At 37.6% G+C, this 14,939-nt stretch overlaps 1 protein-coding gene across 1 annotated transcript in view; it reads right to left on the bottom strand.

Moving 5' to 3' along the window:
- PI15 (peptidase inhibitor 15) overlaps window positions 1–6,926 on the bottom strand; it is a 29,345-nt gene extending 22,419 nt beyond the window's left edge. Inside the window, exons 1-2 of the mRNA XM_004315490.4 lie at window positions 6,778–6,926; window positions 5,927–6,235 (exon numbers count right to left, since the gene is read on the bottom strand). Of these exons, the coding sequence (XP_004315538.1) occupies window positions 5,927–6,199 (273 nt within the window). The 5' untranslated portion in view covers window positions 6,200–6,235; window positions 6,778–6,926. The remainder of the gene's footprint in view (window positions 1–5,926; window positions 6,236–6,777) is intronic.
- Window positions 6,927–14,939: the final 8,013 nt, after the last annotated feature.

Below are 14,939 nucleotides of genomic sequence, written 5' to 3'. Positions count from 1 at the left end.
AAAATTGAGTTATCCTTCCCAAATGAGAAGAAAGGTGCCATCTGGTCCAGTATATGGGTTCATTTAAAACAACGATAAGGATAGACATCACAAGTGTTTTGTCAACTATGAATAATTTAAAAAAAAGGTCTTTTACATTATCTACATTCTCTTACACACAAAGCCCAAATAAACAAAATCCAAATTTTTCCTTATTCTCAAGACATAAATTACTGTAGGCAAATACTTTACTGGCTATTTCTGAGGACGGATTAATCTATTCTCCATTCATTCATTTGAGTCATGCTTTCTGTAACTTTACTACCTGCTGTGACTTGGTAACTAGTATTTTTCTCTTTTCCAGAAGAGTATAGGAGACTGATTCCCTTAGCTCTGCAAATCATATTTGCAGGCACCAAACAAATGAAATAGGGCATATTATCAATATAGCTATTTTGGCTTCTTGAAATTACATTACACATTTTTTTTCATTTTTAAGTTGTTCAGTTCATATCTGTCATTATCTTCACGCTGTCCCCTACCTGTCTTTCCATCATTCTCTACCATTTATGAAGATGGCTACCATGTGTTCTCATGAACTACTTCCATTAACTGTTCATACCTGTCACTGTGGTAGGTATAGGTGTCCAGTTCCTCCTCACCTTTGACTAAAAGAATGGCCCTGTTGGGCTTCCCTGGTGGCACAGTGGTTGAGAGTCCACCTGCCGATGCAGGGGACGCGGGTTCATGCCCCGGTCCGGGAAGATCCCACATGCCGCGGAGCGGCTGGGCCCGTGAGCCGTGGCCGCTGAACCTGTGCTCCGCAACAGGAGAGGCCACAACAGAGAGAGGCCCGCGTATGGCAAAAAAAAAAAAAAAAAAAAGGCCCTGCTGATTCAGTGGTTGCCACCTCTTGGGTCACCTTCACAGCCAATCTAAACTCCATCAATTGATAGTGCCATCTTTCTCATATGCACCTCTGACCCTGCTCTAAAACCTCCGTGGCCTCCCTAATGGCTCTTGTATTAAGTGATCCTCAATCTTTTCTCAAAATCCTTGAAAACATGGCGAATGTGTTATGCTTTTTCTCTCCTGGCGATTTTGTTCATTCATTGCTTTACCTACTATAACATCCAATCCTACCCTTTCCTGAGCATCTATCTCATATACCCTTCCTCTAAGCAGCCTTCCATGATTTTGCCAACTAGAGATTACCTCTTCTTTCTTTTATTTCTCCATGGTATTTTGGTCTGTACTCTTTTATTACATCAGTCTTACACAGCAGCGTCTTATACTGAATTATGTGCCTAAGGTTTTTTTTTTTCCTGCTTGTTTTTCCTGTTTTGTTTACAGTTTAAATACAAAGATTTCTGTTATCTTTGGATCTCATCCTCTTACAGAAGGACTTCAAATTTTTTAAATTAATTTATTCAATTGCCTTAAATTCAAGAAATATCTTACAAATTTTACTCCATGTATGAGTCTTGTAATTTCATTCTTTTAGGGAATGATTCTTATTCTAAGAAACTAGTGTGGTCTGTGGTTTAGAGTCACGGTTTAAGTTGCCCTTAGGAAGAATGAAAAACAGCTGGTGTCCAAGGAGCTATGGAAATTTGTCAAAAAACTAATCGTAGAACAGAAGCCAAGAGTTTGACTTGCATATCTTAAGCTCTATCTATATTATTATTTTTTGAAAGGATACAGTGTTTGGAAAATCATGGCCAGTATACCCAAAGAAGATATTATACACTAAAATATGAATGTCAACACTCTAGTGTTCAAATTGTGTCCACTTAATTTACTCAAGCATACACTAGCATAACCAAGTACTTAAAGAGGATAAAATCATTTAATTTTAAGGGGCTTTTTGCTTTTTAGAACTTTGAAAAACTTCTTTCATATTTTAGGTGCACAGGATAAAATGTTATTATAAATGATAAGCGAACTTTAAATATAAATAATAATATCAAAATTGATTCAAGTTATAAACATGTAACAATTCATAGGGATTTCAAATTCACCAAATAATGGTTGATTACTGTCTATACACAAGAAATTTCCCAAGAAAATAGTTATACAAAGGTGAATAAACATAGACTGAGCACCCTGAAAGCTTAAAATTAGGAAGATTGCAAGAAATATACAAATAACTGTAAATTGAGTCTGATTTTAATAAGAGCAGTGTGATAAACATAATAGGCTACAGTGGTTCAAAAGAAGGAGAAATCAAATATGACTGTGAATGTAAGAAACAACAGTGAAGGACACAACATTCTTACATAAAACTTGAAGGGTAGGATTATAAATATTGGAATAAGTTAAGGAGGAGACATTAGAAGGTGAGGAAATGGCATGGGAAGAGGCTCAGAGAGTAAAGTTGTGAATGAAGGGGATTGCAAATCAGGCTGATGCAATTAGAAACAGCCCTGATACCAAGGGGGAAAGGGGTGGGGTGGGAGGAATTGGGAGACTGGGATTGATACATATATATTATTGATACTATGTATAAAATAGACAACTGATGGGAACATACCATATAGCACAGGGAACTCTACCTAATGCACTGTGGTGACCTAAATGGGAGGGAAGTCCAAAAGGGAGGGGATATCTGTATGTGCATGGCTGCTTCATTTTGTTGTGCAGTGGAGGCTAACACAACATTGTAAAGCAACCGTACTCCAATAAGAATTAATTAAAAAAAAAAATAGAAAGAGCCCTGAGCTGAAGACCATTTTCTATGAGGCTCCCATAGTGATATCACCCACTGATGGGGACAGTTTGAACACAGGGCTGGTAGCCATACTGAGGTAAGTGTCCTAAGCTTTTGAGGTCCATATTTGAAGTTAGGAATTGAACTCACTTTCGAATTGTTCACAGTCCAAAGCAATGTTAAACAAATTAAAATAAAAGTAACAGTGTTCAACTGAGATCTGTATTTTTCACCTGGCCTGGAGGTTAAAGTCACTGACATTCCTGCTCTGACCTGTTAGATTTTATTTCTCTCAAAGTTTCTCTGAGTCTGCCTGAGGGATCCAATGAATTATTTCAGTTAGTCAATTTACTCACAGAGACAGGATTTCACTAAATTGAGCACATTTTTCTAACTGAAGTAATCTGTTCCTCTCCCCCTCAGGGGAGTTTGCCCACTCTCTTCCCTCTGTCTGGAATGGTCTTCCCTCATCTGTCAGTGTGGCTTACTGCCTCACCTTCCTCCAGGACATCTCAGGGAGCCCTTCTCTGACCACACTATTAAATGTCCCAGCCTCAACCTGCTTTATTTTTCTTCATAACCTTATCACCTTCTAACATACTATGTAATTTATTTATCTTGTTTATTGCCTGATTGCCCACCCAGGAGGCCAAGGACTGTCTATTTTATTCATGAATTTATCCTAGGTGCTTAGAATAGTACCTAACATATAGTAAATGCTCCATAAATATTAAGTGAATAGATACATGTGTGATGAAGTGTATGCAGTATTTACATGATAATTTGAGACAGTGTTACTTTATAGAGCTTAATATTCTGACTACTGTTTCTCGTTAACTTTACTAAGTGAAGAAGGATTTATAAAGCATTTACTATATAACAAGCACTGTATCTGGTTCTTACAAAATAAATTATTATGTAGTAGCTCCCATATTTGAAAAGCAAATAATAAGAAAGGAATGACAAATAGAATATGAAAACTATATGATTTCAGCTGGCATTGCAAAGAAGGAAACAGTGATATCCTGACATCTCCAGCAGTTTCCCCCAATGTAGTATTTGCTCGGTCTAGAGAATGAAAAGATGCTCCCCAATACAAGCATAGGCTTTGAAATTACACAGACCTTAACTCTAATTCCAATGATACCATTCATTATCCAAACCACCTTCACCTAGTCATTAACTTCTTTGTGTCTAAGTGATTTCATTGGTAAAATGAGGATCGAAATCTTAACCTCACAGGGAGACTGAGCTATCAAATGAGATCATCTGTGGAAACAATTAGCCAAGTCCTTGGCACATAGAAACAATTTAATAAATGCATGTGGAATGAATTAATTCTTGATCAGTGGGGAAAAGTATAACTAGAAAAATGTGGCTTTTTAAAATATATTTCTACTGTGTTGTACCCCACATATGATTCATGATGATCCCTCTTCCCTCAATATTATTGAAATAATAAATTGCATTATATATTGATTGGTTATCATATAAATTATTGTTCCCATTTCACAGAGAAGGAAGTAGAGTCTTATGCATATTAAGTAACTTGCACAAGGCCACAAAGTACACAGCAGAGTTAGGATTTCACCCCACATGAAGTCCTCTCCAAAGCCGGTTCATTTGTCTTGATCCTTACCTTAGTCTGCATAGCTATGTGATTGCCGCCAGAAAGTATTCCCTAAACCTGCAGTCTGGATAGCATACCTTTTTGAGCTCACATAGAATCTTATGCATATTTCTCTCATAATGCATGATGTTTGAAAACATGTTTGTTCCTCTCCTTTCTATACCTGGGCATCACCTTCTAGAAACACCTGTTCAATGTGAGTAATTGTTCCTATTTTTAGATCTTGAACAGGTTTTCACTGGGCACTTTCACAGTAAGCTCACAGAAACCCATAAAAACTAATGTTTATTGAACATTATTTTTCTGTAGGCTCTGGTTTAATTGTTCTAGTTCTCAACTCCATACATTCCTCATAACAACCCCATATGGCAGATACTACCTTTATCCTCATATTAGAGATGATGAAAATAAAACACAATTAGGTTAATGAATTCACTCAGCTTATATTCTAGGACTGGGGTTTGAACCCAAACATTTAGATTCCAGACTACATATTCTTAATCATGAGACTATATTGCCCCTCATACACCAGGACTGATGACATCTTCTTTTCCACTTTCATTTAAAAATCCTAGAAAAATGCATTTTCATAGAGTCTAAATTGTACTTCTATGAACCATGACTCTCTTACATTTGGCAAGTCTGTATTTTTCTGTGACACTAATTTCTACAATTAGTCAAACTTTAAAAGCTTATTTAAATAAAATAGATACATTTAGAATCTGACAGAAACCCCCAAATTTTAGGTCAGCACTTACAGAGTGTTGTTAGTGGTACTGCCATACCCACCCCAACTTAGAAATACCATACTGGTGGTCTTCACTGCCTTAAACAGGCTCCAAGCTGTGCTCTTGGAAGGTGCTGGAAGTTAAACCATAACCTTGTATAAATTCAAAACCAAAAACAAAGAAACTTTAAAAAGACATCTATCCTTTTAATACCAACTTTTTAAAAAAACTTTCCAAGTAAAATGATTTAAACACAGAGAGCCTATTTTTTATTTTTAAGAGAGAGCAAAGAATGTGTTCATGGCAAGTTGGAACAGTGTGCAGATGTGCTGACTTCACTGTTATCTGAACGACAAAGCATTAAATCACAAGAAGGAAAAAGTCAGCATGTTCTCTGAGAATACAAATAGATTAGTGTCAGGAAGAGCTTTGTCCAAGAAAGGGAAGAGATACCTATCCAGAGAATAATTCATGCACATGAAACCTATAATTTAAAAAAATCATTTTCAAAAAATATTTTAGCTGATAAATATGACTATTAGATAAACAAAGCACAGAAAAAGTTCCATGTGAATTTTTTTTTTAAGTGGACCTTCCAAATGTGATCAGTCATCACACCCCACTCTTTACCTCTTTCTTATATAAGACCTGATTCATTAATGGTTATGAAACTCACACAAAAATATTAGATCCCTTTCCTCCCTTTTAATTATATGGTGGAACAGTACTTAAGTTTACCAGGCACTTAAGAACATTCCTTAAGTTAAAAGGTGTAAAAAACCCCATATCCCTTAACATATGAATTCTTTAGATTCTCCTAATGTACAATTTAAGTAAAGCGTCCTCACTCAGAATTCAAAGAAAACAAGGTTCTCTTACCATATATTCCATGTTTGCTGCTGGTGGGAACACTTTGCCCCGAACTTGGTTATGATAATCAAGAATGGCGATCATGTCATTCTGCGAAATGTAGCGCTTCCGCCTGGCTTTGGGGATGTCCGCAGAATCTAGTTGTGCTTTTAGAGCTGCTTCAATATCAGTGAAATTATTGGTTGGCGGGGATGAGTCAGTGGAATTGAGTAAGATGACGGCACTTGCTTCACAGAGAAGGGAGAGCAGGAGTGCACTGCTGATGGCAGAGATTGCTATCATTTTGAGAGGTGGAGAGGGAGAGGCCACAGAGTTTGCCTTAAAGCAGAAAGGTAGAGTTAGGGTCTATGAAAGGAAAAAAAAAATAGGGCCAGAGGGTATGAATTTACAAAATCATTGCTTGACTTGACTTTCTTCAAAAAATCCAAGCAAATGCTGAACTCAAGCCTAGAAGACAACCTGTAGTGGTCTCTATACATTTTACTTGGTGTTATGAAGCAGTCCCCTAAGAGGAACTTCCTATAGCTAGAGAAAAATAAACAGCATGGCTACTAACCCTAAAATGAATGTGAGCCATTTACCCCAAACGCCTGAGCCACAGAATGCATTACTGCATATTTATTTTCAGAGGGAAATCTTTAGGAATTGAAATTCATCTTGAGAGTGAAAAGGAAAAATGCATCACAGGTAATAACAGAGAATGTGCTGATAATGTCCCCCAGACATATATGGACACCAAGTAATAGAACAGATAGAAAAAAAAAGTTGTAATAATCCAATCTCATTTCTAAAAAAATAAAAATGTGAGCTACTTTAAAAGCAATGCATGCAAAATAAACTTGTTGAGCTAAATAGCTTACCTCTGCACAATGCCAAAATGAATATAGTATTCTTCCAAAAATTTAAAGTTCTTTGCTAGGTTGTAGCATGAACTCTTGTAAGAGGAGTGTGTCTTATTACAAACTCTCAGAGCAAAACTCTGCAAGGTTTGAGTGCTGCTGGCTACAGGAGCAGCTAACAGCTTTTATATGTCACAGTCTGCAACGTCCAGAAAGGGCAGTCTTTCTTAGGGTCTCTCTTAGCCAAAATCAAAGGGGAGGGGTTTTGGATAGAAAAAACAGTGATTGGGTGGCAACCTTTTTATGTGGGTGGTGAGGAAATTGAGTCACACCCACAGCTTACAAAGTACAAACCATAAAAGACAAACTCTTTTTGCTCTGAGCTTCCACCTTTTCTGTGACTGGTTAATTTTCCTCATTTAATGCCTTCTAGTTCCTGGTTCCCATACAAAAAAAGGAGAAAAAAAAAGGGACTGTGAGTTTTTGAAAACACAGAAGGTTGAGTAACAAGCAGTACATTTTTTTTTTTAAGACAGTAAATGACATGGGAGCTGAAAAGAGCAAGCTGATATTAACTCAAAAGATCAGCTCACATAGTTAATCTGGGTGGCCACAAATATGATTCAAAAGAGATGCCAAGCAAATCAGTAGTAGTCAAACTATAGCATATGATATTGGGATAATAGATGCTCAAGTGGTTGCACTTTCTGTCTCCATGTGGCTTTATTCCTCTAATTTTCATATTTAGTCTCTCTTTATCTCTTTCTCTTGTTTCACTCTCTCTCCTTTTTTCCCTTTCTCTACAGAGAGGCAGCAAATTACCTGCCTTTTACCTGCCTTGTATAGAATGCAAATATAGAAGCTTATGACAAATGACAGCAGCCAAGATAACATCTGTTTCAGGTTTAGAAGCATGGAGTTGAAATTTTAAGCAAAGAGTAGCCCAGCCTCTCAGGAAGCATATTGGAGGGCACAGCTCCGAGGCCATGAAGAATGTCACAGCAGCAGCTGCAGCTGTCAACCGTCAGAAGTGCCTTCCTAGAAAGATGCCATTGGAGCAAAACCTGTGTCTGGCAAGACAAGAGCCAAGAATGTGACTATTAGGGCAATTTGTAACAAAAGGACCCTCACAAATACCCTGTGTCATGAGAACTTTAACAAAATGTGGGATATTCCCAGTCTGTGGCAACAGGAATCTTAGAAACTACACATTATTCAGTTAAACTTGCGTAACGTACACTGACTAGTCTAGTTGGTCATTGTGTGTTGCCTCCTGCATGTTTCAGCAGGAGGAGTACTATGTGGATTTATATTTGTCAGAAAGGATGATCATGTGGTAAGAAGCACACCAGGCTGGGAGCCAAGTTTCCTGGGCTATATTCCCAGTCGTGTCTCTAGCAGTATGTGTGGCCTGACGCACATAGTTTAGCTCTTCACTGGTGCATCTAAAAATGGGAGGGAAAAGGTGTGTATTCTATTCTTCATCAAATTCCTTATGAGAGCAGGACAGTGTTTGAAACTGAAAGTGCCACTGAATTTCAAAGTTCAGTGTGGAGATGCATTCTTTGATGTTGATAACATGTGCCAAAGTTCAGGTTTTGCTATATTTTCATGAGCCTTAAGTTCCTAACTAATTTCGAGTAATTTGAGAAGGGCTCAAGGTGCAATACTGAAAGCTGTAAATAGGAATTAATGAACACTGTTAAATTGAAAAGGCAAGAACATCTAATAGGAGCACAGAAGGTGAGCATGAGTATTATGAAACATCGGAGCAGCTTCAGGGAATGCACGTGGCTGCTCACAGCTGCCTATGTTTAACAACTGGAGCTGTCCAGCTAGGGTCTCACCCCTTCAGAAAGGACTCATGGCACATTGAATGAATCTCAAGGATGCTGTGTCAGAGATTCCTGAACCGAATAGAAGATTAGATGACATATTCTCTGTGGGCCATCCAACTCAAAGATCCAAGACCTTTTGAGAAATAGTGCCAGCACTGATTAGCCTATACTTTTCAACATATCTCTTATAGCTGTCTAGCATACAGGAGACTAAAGGACTTTTAATGCCTAAGCAGCAGACATGAATCTTTCTTTCTCCAGGGTGGCTGAGTTCTTGCTTAGAATCTCATAAAAATCAACCATTGCTTTCACGGTTACCTCTTTGTCATGTATACAAAGAGATATTGTTCATCTATTGACGTTTGACTTGAGGTACTTCCACAGGGATGAAAATGTGTCCCTCGAGAAACTTGTCTGAACGATAAATGGATTTCCTCTATGAGAAAGTGGAGGGATGGAGGCGGAAAAAGAGAAAGAAGGAATTTCTGAGATGGACCTAAGCATGCCCAATTACATGAGGACAGAGATGATAGTTACTTAATCCTGAGACCTTGAGGCATGTCAATGATTTCAGATGTCTTTCAACAAACATGAATTATAGTGTGGAATTTCAGACTATTAGGAAAACCCCCAAGGGTATGGAATCATAAAAGAAAAGACCTGTGGGAGGAGAGTTAGGAATTCTGCTTCCAAGCAGACATTATTGCCAGAAGAAGTATTTTAAATGCTTTGGAAGTCATTTTAATTTTAAAATACTTGCAAAATTAAGAGGCATACATCCAAGTTGTCAGTAAAATAACTACTAATGAACAACTAACAATGAGGTGGTTCTTTATGAGATCTCTTCTTGAAAAAGAACATTGATGTGTATAGAAACATTTAGGGGAATGCTTGCCAACATGGACAGAAAGGAAATGCAGTTATATTACTAAGAAGAAATATATAAACAATTGGCAGCAACTATTGTATACCTTGAAACCTGTGAGAAAATGGTTGCGATTTTAAAATTGAAATCAGATATATTATGTATCCTAGAATGGCACAACTGCTTAAGCAAAGGTACTGTGAGTGTTTGTGTGTGGATACAGATACACATATGGTTTTAGTCTAAAACATTTCTAATCAATGGAGAACAAAGAAAGAGTTACACGAAAATGAGTGAAATGATTCAGTTCACTTTTTAGGAAGGTAACAAAAGGCAATGTTGATAATGAATGACAGGAGAGGCACTAGAGTAACACTAGGAAAAGATTGTGGAATTAACTTTAAGCAGTCATAAAAATGTTGAAAAGGGGGGAGAAATTGGCAAGACATTTCAGGCATAAAAATCCACAGGTTTGGCCAAGCTGTGGATGTACAAAGCAAGGTGAGAAACAATAAGCAATGGATAATTTGGGTTTCTGTCCTGGAAATGACAGAAGAAAGTTATAATTTCTATTTATATGGCACAACACAAAACACTGTCACACACACGCAGCCACCTGAACCAAGATGGTGGAGTAGAAGGGTGTGCTCTCACTCCCTCTTGTGAGAGCACCAGAATCACAACTATCTGCTGGACAGTCATCAAGAGGAAGACACTGGAACTCACCAAAAAAGATGCCCAACCTCCAAAGATAAAGGAGAAGCCACAATGAGATGGTAGGATGGGCACAATCACACTAAAATCAAATCCCTTAACTGCTGGGTGGGTGAGTCACAAACTGGAGAACACTTATACCACAGAAGTCCACCCACTGGAGTGAAGTTTCTGAGCCCACGTCAGGCTTCCCAACCTGTGGGTCTGGAAACGGGAGGAGGAATAGCTAGAGAATCAGACTTTGAAGCCTAGTGGGATTTGATTGCAGGACTTCGACAGGACTGGGGGAAACAGAGACTCCACTCTGGGAGGGCACACACAAAGTAGTGTGTGCATTGGGACCCAGAGGAAGGAACAGTGACCCCATGGGAGAGACCTACCTGCTAGTGTTGGAGAGTCTACTGCAGAAGCCGGGGGTGGCTGTGTCTCACCGTAAGGACAAGGACACAGGCAGCAGAAGTTCTGGGAAGTACTCCTTGGCGTGAGCCCTCCCAGAGTCTGCCATTGGCCCCAACAAAGAGCTCAGCAAAAACCACATTCACAGAAAGATAGACAAGATGAAAAGGCAGAGGGCTATGTACCAGATGAAGGAACAAGATAAAACCCCAGAAAAACAACTAAATGAAGTGGAGATAGGCAACCCTCCAGAAAAAAGAATTCAGAATAATGATAGTGAAGATGATCCAGGACCTCAGAAAAAGAATGGAGGCAAACATCAAGAAGATGCAAGAAATGTTTAACAAAGACCTAGAAGAATTCAAGAACAAACAAACAGAGATGAACAATACAATAACTGAAATGAAAACTACACTAGAAGGAATCAATAGCAGAAGAACTGAGGCAGAAGAACAGATAAGTGACCTGGAAGACAGAGTGGTGGAATTCACTGCTGTGGAACAGAATAAAGGAAAAAAAATGAAAAGAAATGAAGACAGCCTAAGAGACCTCTGGGACAACATTAAATGCAACAACATTCACATTCTAGGGGTCCCAGAAAGAGAAGAGAGAGAGAAAGGACCCGAGAAAATAGTTGAAGAGATTATAGTCGAAAACTTTCCTATCATGGGAAAGAAAATAGCCACGGAAGTCCAGGAAGCTCAGAGAGTCCCATACAGGATAAACCAAAGGAGAAACATGCTGAGACACATAGTAGTCAAATAGGCAAAAATTAAAGACATAGAAAAATTATTGAAAGCAGCAAGGGAAAAACAACAAATAACATACAAGGGAACTCCCACAAGGTTAACAGCTGATTTCTCAGCAGAAACTCTACAAGCCAGAAGGGAGTGGCATGATATACTTAAAGTGATGAAAAGGAAGACTCTACAACCAAGATTACTCTACCCGGCAAAGATCTCCTTCAGATTCGATGGAGAAATCAAAAGCTTTACAGACAAGCAAAAGCTAAGAGAATTCAGCACCACCAAACCAGCTCTACAACAAATGCTAAAGGAACTTCTCTAAGTGGTAAACACAAGAGAAGAAAAGGACCTACAGAAACAAACCCAAAACAATTAATAAAATGGTCATAGGAACACACATATTGATAATTACCTTAAACGTGAATGGATTAAATGCTCCAACCAAAAGACACAGGCTTGCTGAATGGATACAAAAATGAGACCTATATATATGCTGTCTACAAGAGACCCACTTCAGACCTAGGGACACATGCAGACTGAAAGTGAGGGGATGGAAAAAGATATTCCATGCAAATGGAAATCAAAAGAAAGCTGGAGTAGCAATACTCATATCAGATAAAATAGACTTTAAAATAAAGAATGTTACAAGAGACAAAGAAGGACACTACATAACGATCAAGGGATAATCCAAGAAGAGGATAAAACAATTATAAATATATATGCACCCAACATAGAGCACCTCAATACATAAGGCAACTGCTAACAGCTGTAAAAGAGGAAATTGACAGTAACACAATAATAGTGGGGAATTTAACACCTCACTTACACCAATGGACAGATCATCCAAAATGAAAATAAATAGGGAAACAGAAGCTTTAAATGACACAATAGACCAGAGAGATTTAATTGATATTTTTACTACATTCCATCCAAAACCAGCAGATTACACTTTCTTCTCAAGTGCACACGGAACATTCTCCAGGATAGATCACATTTTGGGTCACAAGTCAAGCCTCAGTAAATTTAAGAAAATTGAAATCATACCAAGCATCTTTTCTGACCACAACACTCTGAGATTAGAAATGAATTACAGGGAATAAAACGTAAAAAACAAAAACACACGGAGACTAAAATATACGTTACTAAATAACCAAGAGATCACTGAAGAAATCAAAGAGGAAATCAAAAAATACCTAGAGACAAATGACAATGAAAACACGATGATCCAAAACCTATGGGATGCAGCAAAAGCAGTTCTAAAAGGGAACTTTATAGCTATACAAACCTACCTCAAGAAACGAGAAAAATCTCAAATAAACCATCTAACCTTACACCTAAAGGAACTAGAGAAAGAAGAACAAACAAAACGCAAACATAGTAGAAGGAAAGAAAGCATAAAGATCAGAGCGGAAATAAATGAAATAGAAACAAAGAAAACACTAGCAAAGATCAATAAAAATAAAAGCTGGTTCTTTGAGAAGATAAACAAAATTGATAAACCATTAGCCAGATTCATCAAGAAAAAGGGGGAGAGGACTCAAATCAATAAAATTAGAAATGAAAAAGGAGAAGTTACAACAGAAACCCCAGAAATACAAAGCATCCTATGAGACTACTACAAGCAACTCTATGCCAATAAAATGGACAACCTGGAAGAAACAGACAAATTCTTAGAAAGGGATAACCTTTGAAGACTGCACCAGGAAGAAATAGAAAATATGAACAGACCAATCACAAGTAATGAAATTGAAAGTGTGATTAAAAATCTTCCAACAAACAAAATTCCAGGACCAGGTGGCTTCACAGGTGAATTCTATCAAACATTTAGAGGAGAGCCAATCTTCTCAAATTCTTCCAGAAATCTGCAGAGGAAGGAACACTCCCAAACTCATTCTATGAGGCCACCATCACCCTGATACCAAAACCAGACAAAGATTCTACAAAGACAGATTACAGACCAATATCACTGATGAATATAGATGCAGAAATCCTCAACAAAATACTAGCAAACAGAATCCAACAACACATTAAAAGGATCATACACCATGATCAAGTGGGACTTATCCCAGGGATGCAAGGATTGTCCAATATACCCAAATCAATCTGTGTGATACACCATATTAACAAATTGAAGAAGAAAAACCATATGATCATCTCAATCGATGCAGAAAAAGCTTTTGACAAAATTCAACACCCATTTATTATAAAAACTCTCCAGAAAGTGGGCATAGAGGAATCCTACCTCAACATAATAAAGGCCATATATGACAAACCCACAGCAAACATCATTCTCAATGGTGAAAAACTGAAAGCATTTCCTCTAAGATCAGGAACAAGACAAGGATATCCACACTCACCACTATTATTCAACATAGTTTTGGAAGTCCTAGTCATGGCAGTCAGAGAAGAAAAAGAAATAAAAGGAATACAAATTAGTAAAGAAGAAGTAATACTGTCAGTGTTTGCAGATGACATGATACTTTACACAGAGAATCCTAAAGATGCCACCAGAAAACTACTAGAGATAATCAATGAATTTGCTAAAGTTGCAGGATACAAAATGCACAGAAATCTCTTGCATTCCTATACACTAATGATGAAAAATCTGATAGAGAAATTAAGGAAACACTCCTGTTTACCATTCCAACAAAAAAAAGAATACAATACGTAGGAATAAACCTACCTAAGGAGACAAAAGACCTGTATGCAAAAAACTGCAAGACACTGATGAAAGAAATTAAAGATGTTATAAACAGATGGAAAGATATAGCATGTTCTTGCATTGGAAGAATCAACATTGTGAAAATGACTATACTACCCAAAGCAATCTACAGATTCAGTGCAATCCCTATCAAATTACCAATGGCATTTTTTACAGAACTAGGACAAATCATCTTAAAATTTGTATGGAGATAAAAAAGACCCCAAATAGCCAAAGCAGTCTTGAGGGAAAAAAATGGAGCTGGAGGAATCAGACTCCGTGACTTCAGACTATACTACAAAGCTACAGTAATCAAAACAATATGGTACTGGCACAAAAACAGAAACATAGATCAATGGAACAAGATAGAAAGCCCAGAGATAAACCCACACGCCTATGGTCAACTAATCTATGACAAAGGAGCCAAGGATATACAATGGAGAAAAGACAGCCTCTTCAATAAGTGGTGCTGGGAAAACTGGACAGCTACATGTAAAAGAATGAAATTAGAACACTCCCTAACACCATACACAAAAACAAACTCAAAATGATTAGAGACCTAAATGTAAGACTGGACACTATAAAACTCTTAGAGGAAAACACAGGAAGAACACTCTTTGACATAAATCACAGCAAGATCTTTCTTTATCCACCTCCTAGAGTAATGGAAATAAAAACAAAAATAAACAAATGGGACTTAATGAAACTTCAAAGCTTCTGCACAGCAAAGGAAACCATAAACAAGAAGAAAAGACAACCCTAAAAATGGGAGAAAGTATTTGCAAATGTATCAATGGAGAAATGATTAATCTCCAATATATATAAACAGCTCATGCAGCTCAATATTAAAAAAACAAACAACCCAATCCAAAAATGCACAGAAGACCTAAATAGAAACTTCTCCAAAGAAGACATACAGATGG

Source organism: Tursiops truncatus, chromosome 17 (assembly GCF_011762595.2).
Source record: "Tursiops truncatus isolate mTurTru1 chromosome 17, mTurTru1.mat.Y, whole genome shotgun sequence".
NCBI lineage: Eukaryota > Metazoa > Chordata > Mammalia > Artiodactyla > Delphinidae > Tursiops > Tursiops truncatus.
The sequence above is the reverse complement of the archived record's forward strand: the minus strand, read 5'-3'. Positions and strand labels throughout refer to the sequence as shown.